Genomic DNA, 18,155 nt, shown 5'->3' with positions numbered 1-18,155 from the left:
AAATACTACTGATGAACTTCAGTACTGAAATACTGAAAAAAGGGGGGGGGGGGAAGAGAGAGATAAAAGGTATCAGGGCGTGTGCGTAAGGCCTGCCAGGGAAGCAGCACCAGTGTAGGAAAGGCTCTAGGGGATCCCGAACTGTACGTGGAGCAGGACTATCAGTATTTTGACAAAAAAAAAAAAAAAGGCAAACACAGGACATATTGAAGATGTCTAGTGTTCAGACAGGCACAATTCAGACAGACAGTTCAGACGGGCCACGCCGGGGAGGGTAATCCCCCGTACGGCGCTGTCCCCTCGCCGCCCCGCCCCGGCGCTGACGGCGGCCGGGAGCGGCCAAGCCGCTTCATCCGGGCGCACCCGCCTTCTTCTCCTCCTCCTTCTCGGTGCTCAGTGCCTGGCCATGGACCTGTGGCAGGTGCCGCTGCTCTTCTCCCGCCTGCCTATGTTCCCTTTCTTCGACCTGGCGCACTATGTCGCCTCCGTGGTGGCGTTGAAGGAGCAGCGGGGTGAGCGGGGGGGGGGGGGGACGGGACGGGACGGGCACCTCCCACCCCCTCATCCCAACCTCGGTGTTCCTTCGTCGTGTCCCTGTGTTCCCCTGTTTCTCTCCACCGTGTTTGTGTGTGTCCCCTGTATCACCCGGGATCCCCAGCTCCGGCAGGATGACGGTGGGCGCCTCTCAAGTGCCGGGGGGTCCCCGAGGGAAGCTGGATAGTCCAGGACGGTGCAAATGGGATTGTGTTCCCTCTGCATTAGTCCGTCAGTAAATTATGTCTAATTGTCTGCAGAAGGCACCGAACCAAGCTTTTCTTCCTTCCCCGAACTCCTGACGAAATCAGCCAGGAGTTTGTTGAAAACCATTTTCTTGAAGTGTTAACGTTTTGAAAGTCTCGAGAAGAAAAAGGGCTGAAACTCGTAATTGCTTAATTTCAATTGCTTGAAATTAAGGTGCAGAGAAGGGGTGTGGAACCAGTGTGTCCCTCTGTCCAGAATTGCAGCAGAGGGGTGAGAGGAGGAATGCTTAACTTGTATCCTTATATCGTTCACACACCCGATGTGTGCAGGAAGTTGTGAAGGCAGTTCTGCCTTCTAGGAAACATAGTTCTGGAATCTGATGTCACTGTGCCTGTGACTTTTCATGTAGTACCCCGTAGATTGTAAAGTGAATTTGGGGAAGCTTTTCAGTCTCAGGACTTTCAGTAACAGGACTTTCTGTGAGTGCTCTCTTCTAGAAAAATCTTTTGCACTATGGCTGTTAACCCCAAGCCTGATTTTTTGTTGTCACAAATATAAGAGACTAGCCTTGTTTTAATGTTTAGAATTAAACTACTTGTGGTGTGCCTTTGGTTAGCTACAGTAACTGTGTATCCGAGATGATAACTAGGAAACTAAACTGGCTTTCAGGATTATAGTGCAAATTTGGGAGTTTTTACTTGCCTCAGATTTCTAAGGCTCTGTACTTTTTGTTTATTGAGAGCTTGTTCTTTAGTCCCTTACTAAATGTGTCGAGGTGAATTTTGACTTCCTGCTGAGCAATTGCACTTAGCAGACTGTGAAGACTGATACAAACTGCTTAGGTACTCTAGAGTCTTCACCAAATTTTGTTATTACTGCTAAAATTTTTTCAGGGTGCTGCCTTATGGCATTATGTAATGTATCTATTCCATTCAGAAAGGGACTTTCTAACATTATCATGCACTACTTTTAAACTTTCCTCTTGAATGGACACACCTAAAGACCAGGATGAGGAGCTCTCCAGTTTGCATCAGCGTATTTTTAGTGAGACAGCACTTAAGAGCAGTAGAACTGCTGTCAGAAATCTGATCAGATCCATGCCAGTAATTTATTTTTTTTATTCTCTAATTTTGATTTAATAGCTGGGTAGTTCAGAACTTTTTTCTAATACTTTGAATTAATAACTGTAATCCAGGTGTCTGCATGCTGCTCTGTTTCTCACTTGTAAGCAGTTTGAACTTAGTATTAAATCATAAATAGCAGTCATTATGAAATAGGTTGGATATATTATTGTGGATTAATGCTCTCTAGGCGTTACTATATGTTCTTTTTGGAAACTTACAGCAGTAGCTATATTTGATGGGGAAATAACAGGGCAGCCCTTAAGTGCCTGGTGATGTAAGATTAAGTGCCTGGTGTGGTCAAGTTACAGCCACGTTTATTTTATCCCAGATTACTGTCTCATTAAAATACCAACCCCCCCCACTGCTTAAAATCAGGCTCAATGTGGGCATTTGTACCATGGATGGGTGCACAATAATTGGGACTTTTCCAGCCCTCCTAACTAGATTTTCTTGCTCACTTTTGAGTGCTGGCAAACTACAACAGTGGCAACCAACATGTTGCTTTCCACGTTTTAAAATAAGAGTTCTTGATTGGTGTATTTGAGATGGCTTAGGAGTTTCTAGTTTGTGACTCCAGTCAGTTGTAGAACTGACAGTTTTCTCTCTTTGGGATGGAGGGGCAGCAAGAGGTGTTGAGGGTTGAGGATATCTCATATTTGGAAGCAATGTGCTGGTTTTGTTCTTGCCATTTTTCTGTGACATGTTTCAGGTGACTTGAAAAGAACTAATTTTTTTGGCTTAGGTTTTGCTAAATCAAGTCTGACTCTGTAAACCTTTTATCTTAATTAATGTTATTATGTATAGTTGAATGGGGTACTAGAAAAACTTGTAAAAATCCTCCTGGTCTGCTCTCTAGATGTGTATGTGGTATTTATTCCTGATTGCCTATTTGGAACATGTTGGAAAGGTTAAAGCAGATCTTCTCCTATTGACAGAAATAGTTAGCTGGCAAGGGTTCTTGGTTCTTTTTTTTTTGTTACTGTCATCTAGAAACAAGATTTAAAACTATATTCAAAAATAGTCCTTGTGTTTTGAAGCCTTATCTTTACTTTCTAAAGTGTACCTTTGCAGAACTCTGCAAAGAAGTGGCTTTCTGGCAGATGAACCTTTGCATGGTTGTATGATGCCTCATTAATTCTGCAGGATGCATCAGAGGACAAATATAAATGACCACTTGTTTAAAAACATGTGACCTACTTAAAACTGAGTTTGTCTTCTGAAACATTACACCCCAGTCATAATTTAGGTGGCAATGCTAAGATGATCTTTATATTAGTGTCAGCATTTTTTGCCTCATTTGCTTTTATGTTGGGTATATTCCTTGTTAGAAAGTGGGTGTGAATTGTTACATACTGGCACTTGAGCTGAGAAAATTCTAATGTTGACCTGCAGAAAAATCTTGAAATGCAGTAGCATTTCCAGTCTCTTGTAAAATGAAAAAATTTACCTGCTTTGTTGTGGACTTTACTCATAGAGGGCAGTCTGGTAATAATAGTAGTAATTCTTATATGTGTCCTCAAAAGTGAAAACCACTTGCTGCTAGTCGTGGGGAAGAGTGCAGAAGTGGTGATTGCTGAAAGGCAGGACAATGGATTTGGAAAGAGAACAGATACCTAATTAATTTTAAAACAACTCTGACATTTCATTAATTTTTTTTTTTTTGTATTTTCTTGTCATTGCAAGAAAGGAATTTGGTCTTTTCATGCTATATTAATGGGGCTGTGTCATCAGACAAGAACAGTTACATGTTCTTGTAGTTCTACTGTAGTTCTTTTGGACCAACGTATGTCCACTTAATATAATTTTGTGTCTGTTTGTTTTTCTGAATGCAATGGTTGTCCATATTTTTACTTTTTTCTTTTTTTTTTTTTTTTTTTTTTTTTAATTGAGGAAATCTTAATGTAGTAAGGACAAGCCATTCATATTTTGCAAGTGTCTTACCCTTTTCAAATATGTTGGTGAAAATAGATCTACATTCAGTTATATGGGATCTGGGTATAATGGCCCACTTTATATTTTTACTTTTGCTCTTAAGTAACATTATCAGACTTTAGAATTTTCTCCTGTGTTAATTTTTTGCACATGAACACGATTGATAGCTATTTTGAAGAAGTGGTCATATGCAATAACAAACCTGAGCACAACAGATTTGGAGCACCAGGTATGAAAAATAACATGCAAAATAGTGAAACATATAACAGATGTTATTTTATATTCAGATATTCTGAAATACGTTGGAGTGCTCATTTTTATAAGTTGGCTGTTACATAGGAATTTAGATAGTGCCACAATACATGATATCTGTGCCAGCACTAAAACTATGAAAGTCTTGTTAATATGTTAAGTGAGCTGTATTGAGAGTGCTGTATGGTCTTTTGTATGTTTGAGCATCTCCTTTTGGGCAAGAAGCTTCTTTTCACGCAGAAATGCCTGAAAAATCCAGAGCTTCCCCTCTGAATTGGGAATAGATGCGAGATTTCATTTTGGGGCAGACAGAGGTGCTTTTGTGAACTTCAGCCTTTGGACTATGGAAAGTTAAACTTGTTCAGGCAAACAGAGCTCACCAGCAGTGTAAAGGGGAAGCTTTAACACTGGACTTTTGAAGTGGAAAAAACCAACTACTTGAGAATATTTTTATCTTTGATAAAGTAGTGTTTCCCCCTGAAACTACTTAATGCTTCCCATTACCTCCAGCATAACCTTTTAATATTGAATACTGTTTTGGCATATTTCTATTGCAATTTAAAAGGGATAATTTATTTCAAAATAACAAAATAAACCAAACTGTCAACCTTTTAATAACAAGGGAAACTTACATTTATTATTATGACTTCAGGTAACCTGTTTTCAACTCGTCAGGAGTCAGGTGAAACTATTTAATAATTGTTTTGGATACTGTTTTCATTTTTATCAGCAAACACAGCAAGGCATTATGAGGGAAAAGGAAAACAGTGACCCTGAATTCTTGGAACACTCAAAAGCAGAAATGGAATTTGTAGAATAACCCTCAAAATGTAACCTATCCTGTGCAGTTCAGCAAAGCCAATTCTGTGTTTTTAATACAAATTTGAAAGCAAGTGTATATCTATAACAGGCTATTAACAATGAGACCTCTCAGCCATGCTCTGAAAGCTTTTTCTTCTTGGTAGCCGAACAGTTATAACAAACCAATGCACAAAAGATGTTCAGAGAGCACATTCTGTTTAGATAGCGAATGTTAAAGCCAGTGTGCTTTAACTTTGTATTTCTGAAGAGTTTTCCTGTGAAACCCTACAAATTGCTGGAGGATTTTTTCATTACCTAAAGGAGCAATATTGGACTGAACGGTTGAAAAATACTGGCTTTTAGAACGTGATGTGAGTCTCAAATGTTCATTTCTGTTTTTGCATCTTTTCGCAGGAGCTGTGGAGGTGTCAGTCCGGAGTCCATTTGCCTGCTGGTTTAGTGCTATGCTTTATTGCTTTGGTGGTTCACTTTTGTCCTCGTTGATGCTTGCAGAACCTCCAGTTGCATTTCTGGCCAAGGGTGCAAATATTCTCCTGGCATCTTCAGTCTGGTAAGCAGCCACAACTGAGTTGGATGGGTAACATTGGTTCTGAGGAAGATACATGTAAGCTGATACTACACCATCGAGGTTCCATGAAAATCAGTGCCTTGACTTAAAAGTGTTATGGATTTGGATCCTATCTCTTCATCCAGAGTCACTGCAACAAAATAGCTGTTAGGATCCTTCTTCTGTAGGAATAGAATGCTTGTAAGGGAGCAATTCTTATGGGCTGTTGTATAGCAAAGTGCTCTGTTGCTAGACTAGACTTGTCTTAGGTTTTTATAGTTTTCCTGGTCAAACAGCTGAAAACATTATTTTGTAATAAAGTGATTTTCATTTGCTGGTTTTCTGGACACAGGTAAGTCATAGATGCAATCTAGTTTTATAAAAGTAGCTCTTGAAGGCTGTATGCAAAAATTCTGGACTTTTCTGTAACTGCGGATCCAAGACAGATCTTTCTTCTCCTCCAGTTTCTGCCACCAGACATGACTTTTTTTTTTTTCTGTGTTTTGTCCCTTCCCAAATGGATGGGTGTTGTAGTGGAAGACAGAGCTGAATGGGAAGTCAGGTATGTGGCAATTTGGCCTGTTTTGAAATTCAAAAAAAGAGCTGGAGTTATTGTCATATAAATGTGGCCTTCCAGTGAATTTAATTTATTCCAGAAAGTGATCTTTGAAGAAAACCTCAAACTTAACAAAAATTATGATCAGCACTGGAGTTTTGAATTTTAAAAGCTCAATTCCTGCCTTAGAAAGAGTCTGACCTGCTTAAAATCCTTTAGCTCCTAGTAGCCCCTTAGGTTTTATAATTGCAAATGAATTAAAATGACAGTGTTTCTGTCTGTCTGTGTATGTTATATTAATTTTCTGGCCTTTGTGTTGCAGTGAAAGATGACAGATTTTATTTAGGCAGGGGAGTGAAATGAAAAATGTGCAATAATTAGTGCATTATTAACAAAGCTTATAGAATCTGCCTACAGTTGCTTAACAAGTGATATGACTTAAAAGTACACTTGAAGAGAGCATGATTTCTCTTGAACTTTACATGGTCAGATGTGATTTGCTGTGCACAAACAAAACAGGGCTTTAACGAGGAGCTGTGAATGTTATGAAACCTTCTAAGCTCCTACTTTTACAAAGTTCTCTCTTCATGACTACAATGACCTTAATTCTCGGTCCCGGATGGTGCAAAATGAAATTCCCCAAGCCAGACATAAAATAAGGGGGGTTGTGCTACACTTGAGAAGTGCTCCTAAATAGTCTGTAGGACAGCGGCATCTACTGTTGGCAGAGGTTACAGGCAGAAGTGCCGTGGTCGGTCTGCAGGGTCAGGTTCAGTCCTATTTTCAGTGCTTCAGGGTCCTAATCCCACCTCCTGCAGCTGTAAATTAATTCTGATGAGTAGGTGGCTTAAATGGCTGTTTGCAATAGTCTCTAAAATACATGCTTTGTACATGTCTTTGGCTTCCTATCAGCTGGAGCTTGGTTGCATACAAAGGCATCTGACTTTACAGTGAGAGAAAAAGGGAAAGGAAAGGCCTTAGGAAGTCTTGGTAGAGAGGTCTGAGCTCAAAAGCCTCAAGAAAAGGGCCTGTGTCTCTTTTAGAAAATGAAAAGGTATCCTTCCCATTTTTAAATACTTTCTCTGCTTTTACTTAATTATTACTCTCTTATTCCTGTGCTGAAATAATCTACTTAAGATAACTGAATCAAGTTACTTAGTCTTGGTTGTTTGTTTTTAATTTAATTCAGTTCTCTGTAAGAACTAAATTTCGTTTATTAAGAGATACAATAAAACAACACATAATCTAATCTTTTAAAATATACTGTCATACTAGGATTTCATTGTTAGCCATTTTTACTTTTGATGCCTTAAGCCCCTAATGTTTTTTTATTTTTCTAATATTGGTAAGCCTTATAAGTTTTATAAGTAGATTTTAAAAGCAGCAACCCTCCCTCCTTTGTCCCTTGTCCCTTGTCCCTTGTCCCTTTCCCTTCCCGTCTAGACACATTCCTTAACCCTCCTACCCCCGAATCCAGTAGAAATGTTTAGCCTTTTGTCGAGGCAAGGCCTAGATTGTTGGCAGAACAGCATATCAGGGCCTAAACCACAGAACACGGTCAAAAACTGGGTGACTGTGCACCCTTTGTGCTCTGATGAAGATGAAGATGGGATGAACAGAGGGCCCCAAAAAGCCCCCAGACCCATTCTCAGGGGGTGGACCCGGGGCGGACCAGAGTAAAGGCCACAGGGTGGACACATCTGGGATTGGATGGATGGTATTATAAAATGTAACATCTCAGGCAGGGCAGGCGCGTCTTGTAACATCTTCAGCCTTGGCATAATAAACCCTTTCTTATCTCACCCCTAATTAACTGTTCCGGGAGATTTTTTCAGCACCTAACTCCCACGGCAACACTTTGTTCTAAAAGCAGAGATGATTGTTAAATTTTGAGTTGATCAAAGATATTGTTAAATTTTGAGTACTGTGCTTTCAATGCTTTGAATAAAGAAATGTGCTTCTTACTGGCAAGCTGGAAAAGCTAGAATTGGTGAGTACTGAGATGTTAAATGTGTTTGAAAAGAGCTGTGCATTTCACTTGGCATGACACTAACTAGTAGAGGCATTCTTGCTGAAGTTACATAATTCCATGTACCTGCAGTATGAAAGCACAGGTCAACATTTAATTTACCACCCTGTTGTAATCCTATTAAAAAACCCCCAACAAACAAAGCCAAAAACAAACCCCAAAACAAAACAAAAAAACCCCCCAAAAAACCCAAACAAAACCAAACCCCCAACCAAACATAAAATAACTCACAAAATAAACAGAAGGTTAGTCAGACACAAATTTAATAATTTGAATCATAAAAACATGATGTGCAAGCTATAGAACAGGTGGTAAAATTTAACGCTGTTTCTCATGTACTTAAAGAGATTCTTCTGTGGGACAGTGAGGCAGTAAGATAATGTTTGATTTTTGGTGCAAGAGCTCAAGCGTGCTTAGAAGCTTTCCAGATTTGTCCCAACATGTGTATCACAAGACAGTGAGTTATGCATTACTAATCATATTCCAAAAAATAGCTTTAAAGATTATTAAAAGGTAATTCCTTAGCAAAAATGTTCTCATGATTTCCAGGTATCTGGTGTTTTACTGCCCACAAGACATTTTCTGCCGGTGCTTTTCCTTTCTGCCTCTTCGTCTCCTGGTTGCAGGAATGAAGGAAGTGACTAGGACTTGGAAGATAGCAGCTGGAGTTGCACATGCAGACAGTCACTTCAAAGATGCCTGGCTTGTTATGGTGGCTGTGGGCTGGGCCAGAGGTAACATACACCATGTCTTGTTCTGATGGCTTGTGATTTTTTGAAGTGATGTTTAAATGTCTGGCCTGCCAGCATTAACTGTAGTACTATCCTTGCTGTGCTGGATGTGATAGTCCTGATGAAGTCTGTTATCCCCTCAAGGAAAAAGCCTATGCAACAGTTTTTCTGTCTGGATTAAGGATGACATTGAGTGACTTCGAGGGAACTTTGTCTTATCCCTTCAGGTCTTATGAGAACTTGTAGGATGGGCAGTTGATGACAATAAAGAAGTAGATCTTCTGTGTAGCTGTTGCTAAACTTATAAACAGCGTTATTTCCTCAGAGCTGTCTCTTTACACATGGCTGAATAAGAGAACTGGTTATCTTAGTTTTTTGCGTTGTAACTATTACTCAGTTTTAAACATAAGAATGAACCTTCTTGCCTGCATGCTGTTTGGAGCAGAACTCTGGCAGCCACCTTCCTAGCATCTCTCTTTGTAGTCACACCATTAGAAGAATCCCTCCTGGAGGTGACTGTGCAGCTCTTGTTTCTGCTGGATTCTGTTCTTCTGTGGGAAGCAACAATATGATGATCTAACGCGTTCTGTTCCCAGGTTACAGCACAGATCAGCCTCATTGGCCACAGTGTCCTACACCTCCTTATATCTTGTACTTTTTTAATGTAAAAATACATACCCATTTTTCTCACAGAGGGTTTTCATAGTTTATAGAGGCATTCTCTGTACTTATGATGACATGATGAATGCAATCATATAAACCTCTAGAGATGTACCTTGGCAGTCCAGGTATTTGTGGTGATGAGTGCCTCAGTTCAGGTGTTATCACTTAAAGGTAAAACTCTGGAGTTTCATGTGGGCTGTTCAAGTCATGCTTGTATAAAAGATTGGATTAGTCTTTTTAAGTCTGGGCTTTGGGTGCCATATTTAGCACCTGGTGTCATGACTTTTGTTGTGAGCAATAATAGATTGCACAGTAGTGGTAGCAGTCAGTGGAGGTTTATCGTAAATCTTTGCCATTTCAGGAGCTGGTGGTGGCCTAATTTCCAACTTTGAGCAGCTGGTGAGAGGAGTGTGGAAACCTGAAACCAATGAACTACTGAAGATGTCCTAGTAAGGTTTTCTTTTAACATGTTAATTGTTGTTTTGTTACCTTCTTCAGTTGGCACTCACTTTTAGTGTTTGAGGTCTAAAAAAAGGCAGTAGAACGTGCTTGTACTCAATGTTTTGTTCTGTATCCTGTGAAAGAGGGATCGATGATATTTTAATCATTTTATGTTCACATCAGTAGAACAGCAAATGGGAGAGACAAATCAACAAAAATTATGTATCAGAAAGCAAGTATTGAGCCAGTGTGGAGTTGCTAGAAAGTAGTATTGACTCAGTTTTCTTACAGGGATGTGGTCCTCTAGCGAAAATGAAAGGACAGTGGTACTAGAAGTGTATAAGTGAAGTCTGCACTTCTGGTATGTGTTCTGAGCATCACTAAAATGGCTTCCTTTGAACATTGTCACTCTTACTTTTGCTTCCGGTGCTACTTTCTTCCATAAATATCAATTATTTGAGGAGGTGCAAATTGGTTATTCAGTATAGCAAAAATGTCCTGCAGGATAGGAAATGTTACTTCTCTTGCAGAAGGAAAGAATGGAAATATTACATGGCTCTTGTAAAATGGGAATTGAAACAGGCTAGAAAGACAAAGCTATTATTGTAAGTCAAAATAAGGTCACTGCAATAATTTCCTAAAATTCTTTTGATCTTTCCCATGTTACTCTCAGGTCTTTAAAAACAATATTTTTTTTAAAGTTATCTTGCTTTTCTGCAGCCACTTTTAGACACAGAATAACAGAAATGACATTTGCAGCCTGTTCTTTGGTAGTATTTCAGCTTTTTGTGGATTGTGTGAGTTGTTGGCGTTTTCTGAAATTCCAGGTATTTAGAATTTATCTCCCTCTGTCAGTGCCTAAGTGGCAGTCTTGAAAGCAAACTTCCAGAAAGAAGAGGACACTGTTAAAAATAGCACTGTAAACCCAAATAACACTTGTCCTTACAGGTGCAACACCGTAGCAGTGCTTACTGACTGTCACCACTTGCATATATACTCCTTTTCTGTGGTGGATATGGCTCAAAGTAACTCAAAAAAGATCTTTAAAATTTTGTTTATATATAAATCTTAAGAACATTAAATTGAACTAAGTTACAAAGTTAAATGGATCAAACATCCTGCAAGTGGATGAGTTGAGTGTATACGCAGAGTTGCTTTTTGGAATTCCTGAGCAAGAAGTTGGTGCAGCAAATCTCTGAGTTACTGAAAAGACAGTGAAGGATGTGTCTACCCTGGAAGCTTTGTAATAACACGAATGTCACCTGCACAGGTCACATGTAGGTGCAGATTAAGAAATGCATGGAATTCTTCTGCCAGTGTACTGGTGCTCTCTCTTCAGAAGACTGGAACTGACCAAAGTTCTCTTGTTTTCTGGCTGCATGCCTAGCAAGGGATTTACCATCACAACCAAGATCTGTACGAGAATGGGAATCTTTGCATGTCTTAAGCCAGCACAGCTGTGTTGGCAAAACCTGGTAGCATAGGCCTGGCTCAAACTGGGCCTAAGCTGACTACAACCCTAGAGCTGCTGCACTGTTACAGTGGACCAAGACCTTGACTATGTTACACTTCAACACCTTAAGCAACTCCTTGGAGTAACTAACTACTGGAGTATAGTAGAGGAACCTGTTTTTAAGTCTAGTTTGAGTGTGCAAGCTTTGTGATTTAACTCTTCAGTAAAATGTATTGGGAGAGGAAGAAGGGAAGCAAGCTGATGTATAGAGTTTGAATAGAAGCATTATTTGAGAAGGATTTGCCAAATAGGAACTTGCTGGGTGTGTAAAGTAGTTCTTGTCCGTGTTACGGACAGAAAGTGCAGTAAAGTGAAAGTCTTAATGTAATTATGTCTAGGTTTTAGACCTTGTTACTGTTACAACAATTTTTCATTAGTTCTATTCAGAAAAAATTCTTTTGCACAATTAAGAATATTTACTGCTTTCTAGGCCAGGGCAGCTTTTGCTGTAAAGAAGAAAAATTAACATTATTTGTTTGACTTCCAGCCCTGTGAAGATAACTTTGATAGGAGCAGTTCTTTTCACCCTGCAACACAGCCAGTACTTGCCAATTGCAAGACACAACCTTGTGTTTTTATACACCATCTTTCTTGTCATCTTCAAGGTAAGAATTTGGAAGTGTTGCAAGTAACTGAATAATAGGAAATATTTTATTTAGTTATTAGAATGCGTGCTTCTGGGTGGGAAAGCCAGCTTGTAGTAAATTCAGAAAACTGTATTTAGTCTTCTCTACACAAGCAGAACAGAAGACCTATTCTGTTACTGACACTGTTCAATGTATGGGGAGAAAAAAAAAAGAGAAAGAAGTCAGGAATTTTGGCACCCAACATTTGATATTCCAGGCTTACATGTCTTTAACCTCAAACAAAGCTTATGCTTGTAGAAAGAAACAAAGTTCTTTGTCTTTTATGCGTTTGCAATACAAGCCAACCAGACTCTCATCTAGCTTAAAGTATTTGCAAAACAAGTATTTAGGCAGGAAGAGAAAGTATATCAAAACCACTCTGAGGTAACTGTATCTGCTTTTATAATAAAATAGGCACTCTTGAATTCTTCAGTCCCTCCAGTTTTGTTCATTTCCAGGATGATGCCTGTCTTCAGGATTATGAGCTAATAAGAAAGCACAGTCTCTGTTAGCAGAAATCTGTCAATTTTAAGAGCTTCAGAGCTGCTGTTGAACAGATCAGAGACTGACTGAAAGTGGTGGTTGCTAGTCCTTTCTGTGAAGTAGCTGACAACTTTAGTTCTACAGACGTTGCTTTAGGGAGCCGAGACTTTGAGCTAATATTCATGATTCTCCACCTAAACCAGTAAGGTGTTGTTGAACTGGGGATGCTGGGAATGGAGAAGGAAAGGAATGTTATTCTGGAACTGAGAGATTACAGCTCTCTTCAGGAGCTGGCTGTCAGAGTACACTGAAGTGACTAAATCCTTACACTGATGGTCATACTGACAGTCAGGAACTTGAGCACCCACTTAATAGCAACCCACTAATAAAGCAACAGTTGTGGATCTGGCATAGTCCTGTAATAATGTCTTTTAGAAACTTGTCATGTCTCTGAAAACTGTAGAAACTGTTGCAATATAAACTTGTCCAGTATCTGGACCTATAAACTGTTGTTTTTTCTGCCCTGATTCCAAGTTATGTGTCCTAAGGAATGTCTACCTAAACCTATGAACTTAATGGAACGAGTATGGCTGTCTGAAATTCTAATTAAAGTCTGGTTGTGCATATATGTTTAGGTGCTTACACATTTATTGTAACCTGATCCTTGTTCTTCTTAGGTAAAAATGATGTTGACAAGATGTGCAACTTCTCCACTTGCTCCCCTTGAGGCTGCATTAGGCCATGTGCTTTTTGGCTTGCGAAAGGCACCTTCCAAAGTGAAGGGTGAAAGTGCCACATCTTCCAATCGCTCTTCAATCTGTGACCGGCCCTCTGAGCAGCACCACGATGGTGTTAAGAAAAGACAAGCAAAGAAAACAGAATAAGTGACTTGAAATCCTTGATGGTCTTGACTGCTGAAGATGTTTTAATGCCAGATTAGGCTGGCTGAGGAGTTTCTTTAAGGAAATGCATTTGTGAGGAGAGAACAGGACTGTGTTGTGGTTCGCCTTTGGAATATGTTATATAAGCTACTGTTCCTATGTCTGAATGCCCAGGTTAGATTTGTAAGTTAAAACCACAGTTTTTTATATACTTACAAGTTTACTAATTTTTGTATTCATGATAACTTGAGGTGCTCACGTGCTAAAAGGGTAGTTTTGAAAACGTGAAAATCATATTTGTTATTTTTTCTGATATATCACTTGTTTCACCTCTTCCTAGCCACCAGTTCTTATGTTTCATTTGGATAACATTGATTTGTACTGTCAAGTGTTCACTGCAGCACATCCCAAATAAGAAAGTCATCATCTGAGTAAGGCATAATCACATTGTACTGTGTAAAATCATAAAGATGTACCACACTAATGCCTTTAACTAGAAAAATGACCGAATTATAATAATTATTATTATTATTATATTATTATTATTATTATTATTATGTGTAATTCACATTGCACTGGTCTAGATTTTCTGCATTTACTGAAATATTTTTCAATATTTTTATATTTTTTTAAATGAGAATAAATTACTGGCACTTTAAAAAATCTTTACAGTTAGCAAATAGAAATATTCAATATTTTTGCTGTTGGCTTACTTTGACACTTACTTTGAAAGCATTTGATATGTAGGTGTTTTTCATGTTACATTGGGGATTTGCATGTGGTTTGTAGTTATCTTTCAGTTCACCTGAGACTAGACATCTCTGCCTGCATTTTTGTCCAAGCATATGCACTTTTTTCTTTTCAAAGACAAACTTTCTTATAAAAAAGAGGATTGGACCATACATTTGCCTTGTTCACTCAGCACCCTGGGCTGGAAGACAGGGATGAGGAGCAGAAGGAAGCCCCTGTAATCCATGATGGAATGGTCAGTGACCTGCTACACCACATAGGACACTCAAAGTCCATGGGGCCAGATGGGATCCATCCAAGGGCACTGAAGGAGCAGGTGGAAGAGCTTCCTGAGCCACTTTCTGTCACTGACCAGCAGTCCTGGCAAACTGGGGAGGTCCAAGGGCTGGAAGTTGGCAAATGTGACACACATCTACAGGAAGGATTGGGAGGAAGGATCTGGGGAACTACAACCCTGACCTCGGTGCTGGGGAATGTCACGGGGCAGATCATCCTGAATGCCATCATGCAACATGTACAGGACAACATGGGGTCAGGCCCAGCCAGCCTGGGTTTAGGACAGTCAAGTCCTGCCTGACCACCCTGATCTTCTATGACGAGGTGACCGATCAGTGGATGAGGGAAAGGCTGTGGATGTGTCTACCTGGTCTTTACTAAAGCCTTTGACACATTTTCCCACAGCATTCTCCTGGAGAAACTGGATGATCATGGCTTGGATGAGTGCCCTGTTCACTGCGTAAAAAACTGTCTGAATGGCCCAGCAAGTGGTGGGGAATGGAGTGACATCCAGTTGGAGCCCCTCACCAGGGGTGTGCACCAGGACTCAGTGTTGGGGCCAGTCCTGTTTAATATCTGTATTAACAGTTGGGATGAGATCAAGAGTACCCTCAGTCAGTTTACTGACAACACCAAGCTGGGCAGGAGTGTTGGTCTGCTGGAGGGTAGGAAGGCTCTGCAGAGGGATCTGGACAGGCTGGATTGATGAGATGAGGCCAATTGTGTGAGGTACAACAAGGGAAAGTGCCAAGATTTGCACTTCAGTCACAAAAACCCACAGCAGCGTTCCAGGCTGGGGGAAAGGTATCTGAAAAGTTGCCTGTTGGAAAAGGACCTGGAGATGCCAATTGACAGCGGCTGAACATGAGCCCAGGTGTGCCCAGGTGGCCAAGAAGGCCAAAGGCACCTGGGCAGTACCAGCCATAGTGTGACCAGCAGGACCAGGGCAGTGACTGTTGCCCTGTGCTGGCACACCTCGAGTGCTGGAGGCAGTTTTGGGCCCCTCAGACAAGAGAGACATTGAGGGGCTGGAGCATGTCTGTATCAGGGGTGAATTTATGCTGATACTTCTGGTCTGTGTTTGGCCCAGCCACCTGTAAAAGTTTTGTTCTTTCCCTGCCAAGTTATGAGAAAACAAGCACTGATAAAACGGGAAATTTGTCCTTGAAGAGAGTTCTTGTATAAACTATATTTAATTTGTATTCTGTGATTGGCTAATTGTTCTCCAAGGTCGCTTGAAGGAGAAATTGAAGACTGTAGTGATGAAGGAAACCCCCAGACTCATTTGGGAAAGACCCCCCCCTGAGTGCAGTACACAGGCACAGGGAAAGCCGTGCCTGCGCAGAAGAGATGCACTTACATATCCAAGGAGGTGGGACTGAGGGCCTCGGGCTGGGTGGTGATGACCACTCCTGCCTAGACAGACGTAATCAGTTAATTGTATAAAAAGCAGTTAGCTCTTGTTGGGTAGGTAGCAAGCTTCACATCAAGGACAACGTTGCCTTTTGGTGGGGATGCCTGCCAATTTGTGAACTTACTGACTTTCCAAGGATGCAGCTTCTGCTATTGGTAATTATAGGCATTCTAGGTTGGTAAGATAACTTTATGGGCAACAGCTGGGTGACTGGGGAGGTCGTGCTGGGGGCTTATTTCTCTCTTCCTTCTTCCCTTTTGGGTTTGTTTGTTTTGTTGGCCACCTCTTGGTAATAAATATCAGTTTCGTTGAGCTTCCAATGGTGTCATGGTTTCCGATTCAGTATGGTCCGAACCTCTCCCTAATACACATGTCCAGAGAAGGGATTGGAGCTGGGGAAGGATCTGGAGCACTAGGAGCAGTTGAGGGAGCTGGGGGGTCTCAGCCTGGAGAAAAGGAGGCTCAGAGGGGACCTTCTTGCTCTTTACAACTCCCTGACAGGAGGGTGGAGCCACATGGGGTCAGGCTCTGCTCCCAGGGAACAAGGGAAAGGACAAGAGGAAACAGCCTCAAATTGTACCAGGGGAAGTTTAAGCTGGATATTAGGAAAAATATATTGACTGAAAGCATTGTCAAACACAGGAACAGGCTGCCCAGGGAAGCAGTGGAGTCACCGTCTCTGGAGGTATTTAAAAGCCATGTAGATATGGCACTTGAGGACATGGTTTAGTGTTGGGCCTGGCAGTGCTGGGTTAATGCTTGACTTGATGATCTTTAAGGTCCTTTCCAATCTAAACCATTCTATAATGTCAGAAGCATGGAACTATTAGCATTTGCTGAAATCTTGCTTTCTGCTGGTTGCATCTTTTTTTGCTCATGATATAAAGCATTTCTAAAGGGGATACACTTCATAACTGAGAACTCTGACATTTTAGAGATGTTACATTGCATAAGAATATAATCTTTTCAGAGGAGTCTTTAATTGATGTGCCAAATTTTAGAATAAATTATTTTTATAAAATTAGATTATTTTTCTTCAGAGAGTACTGCTCTGAAGAGTATTCTTCAGCAAGAGGGGGTAGGTTAATCTTCATGCAGGGATGCCAAGAACCATGTGGAGAGAGATCTAATTTGAAAAGACAAAGTTCTAGTTCCAGGTATATACCTAAATTTAGAAAAGCTGTCACCAGTGCTGTGCTTAGAGAAGAGAAAAAGAAAAGAGCACCAAAGAAATTTCTTGTGCCTGTCTAGTCACATTTTCATGGTAGTGACCAAGACCATTGAACTCAGTTTGAAATCAAACTTTATAGCAAATGTGCTGTACCTTGAAAGCTAAAATTACTATTTTCTTTAACACTGAAGAATTAAAAAACCCCACAAACTCTTCAGTCAAAGTAACAGTATTGGAGTATTCACTTGGTGTTTCATTTTTAGTAGCTTGATATCAGAGATGTATGGACTAACTTGGTGCTGCCAACTAACTAGTTAATGATCAACTAGTTGTTAAGAAACACCAGCAAATGATGCATGTCCGTGGTTTTTAAAACTGGTGGATGGTTTTTTGAAGAGGTGTAATTGTGTATACTGGATCACACACTGGACTGAACACCTTAAAAGTAATACACTTCACACTAAAAATGTATTTTGTTGTGAGACAGAACACAAGTTATGCTGAAATAAATCCTGTTATATAAGCACCATGAAAACAAACCTTTTGTGTTTTAAAGATCTCACAGGCTTCTGAAGGAGGAGTGCTTGAAAGAACCCCATACTGAATATTTACATGCAAATGTTCTGAGAACTACATTTTGTAATGCAAAAAAGATAAACCAGTTGCTCAGGGTTTAACCTGAATTTTGTAGAAGGCTTAATACACTGTCCAAGATAAATAAAATAAACAATACTTTCCTAGCTTTTGTGCTGATGGTTCTCTGTCTCTGGTAACGTTCTCTGCATGAGAATTCTGGTAAGAATTTCTTATAACTGTTCTGGTAAACTGTGTCAGATGCAGCACAACTGCGCACATGAACTAGTTGGCTGTATCTAATTTTGTCATTAGCTTGATAAAATTAGAAGTAGCTGCCTTGTGCCCTTCAGAAGTTGCTTTATCAGCTTAGTTCTTGGGCTGGAAGGGCCTATTCCTGATTAATCCAATTGTTGTTCTGAATAATTTGAGTACACTTCTCTGTAAAAAGAAATACCTTAATATGTGCTTCAGGAACACAACCAAAGTTTCTTGAGATGATAAAGGCTATTTGTTTCCCTCTTCTGTTTTTTCTCCACTTCATTTTATTTTTTAGAAGAAAAGTGGAAATAGGAGGATATCATGCAAACAGTGCTGTCATCTGCAACTTGATTCTTCAATGTATTATTA

The 18,155-nt window shown here is 40.2% G+C and overlaps 1 protein-coding gene across 2 annotated transcripts; it reads left to right on the top strand.

Moving 5' to 3' along the window:
* Positions 1–328: 328 nt before the first annotated feature.
* On the top strand, positions 329–17,692 carry TMEM38B (transmembrane protein 38B). Of its 2 annotated transcripts, none has more exons than XM_064642922.1 (6): positions 329–512; positions 5,265–5,421; positions 8,553–8,737; positions 9,759–9,846; positions 11,839–11,956; positions 13,138–17,692. In XM_064642922.1, the coding sequence occupies exons 1-6, from the start codon at positions 407–409 to the stop codon at positions 13,342–13,344; spliced, it is 861 nt and encodes a 286-aa protein (XP_064498992.1). In that variant the 5' UTR covers positions 329–406; the 3' UTR covers positions 13,345–17,692. The 2 variants fall into 2 exon arrangements, with proteins under 2 accessions (XP_064498992.1, XP_064498991.1); XM_064642921.1 differs by lacking the exon at positions 329–512 and adding an exon at positions 3,542–3,648.
* The last annotated feature ends 463 nt before the right edge of the window (positions 17,693–18,155 follow it).

This window comes from Pseudopipra pipra, chromosome Z, assembly GCF_036250125.1.
Source record: "Pseudopipra pipra isolate bDixPip1 chromosome Z, bDixPip1.hap1, whole genome shotgun sequence".
Lineage (NCBI taxonomy): Eukaryota > Metazoa > Chordata > Aves > Passeriformes > Pipridae > Pseudopipra > Pseudopipra pipra.
Note: the sequence above shows the minus strand (reverse complement) of the source record. Positions and strands in the feature narration are given on the sequence as shown.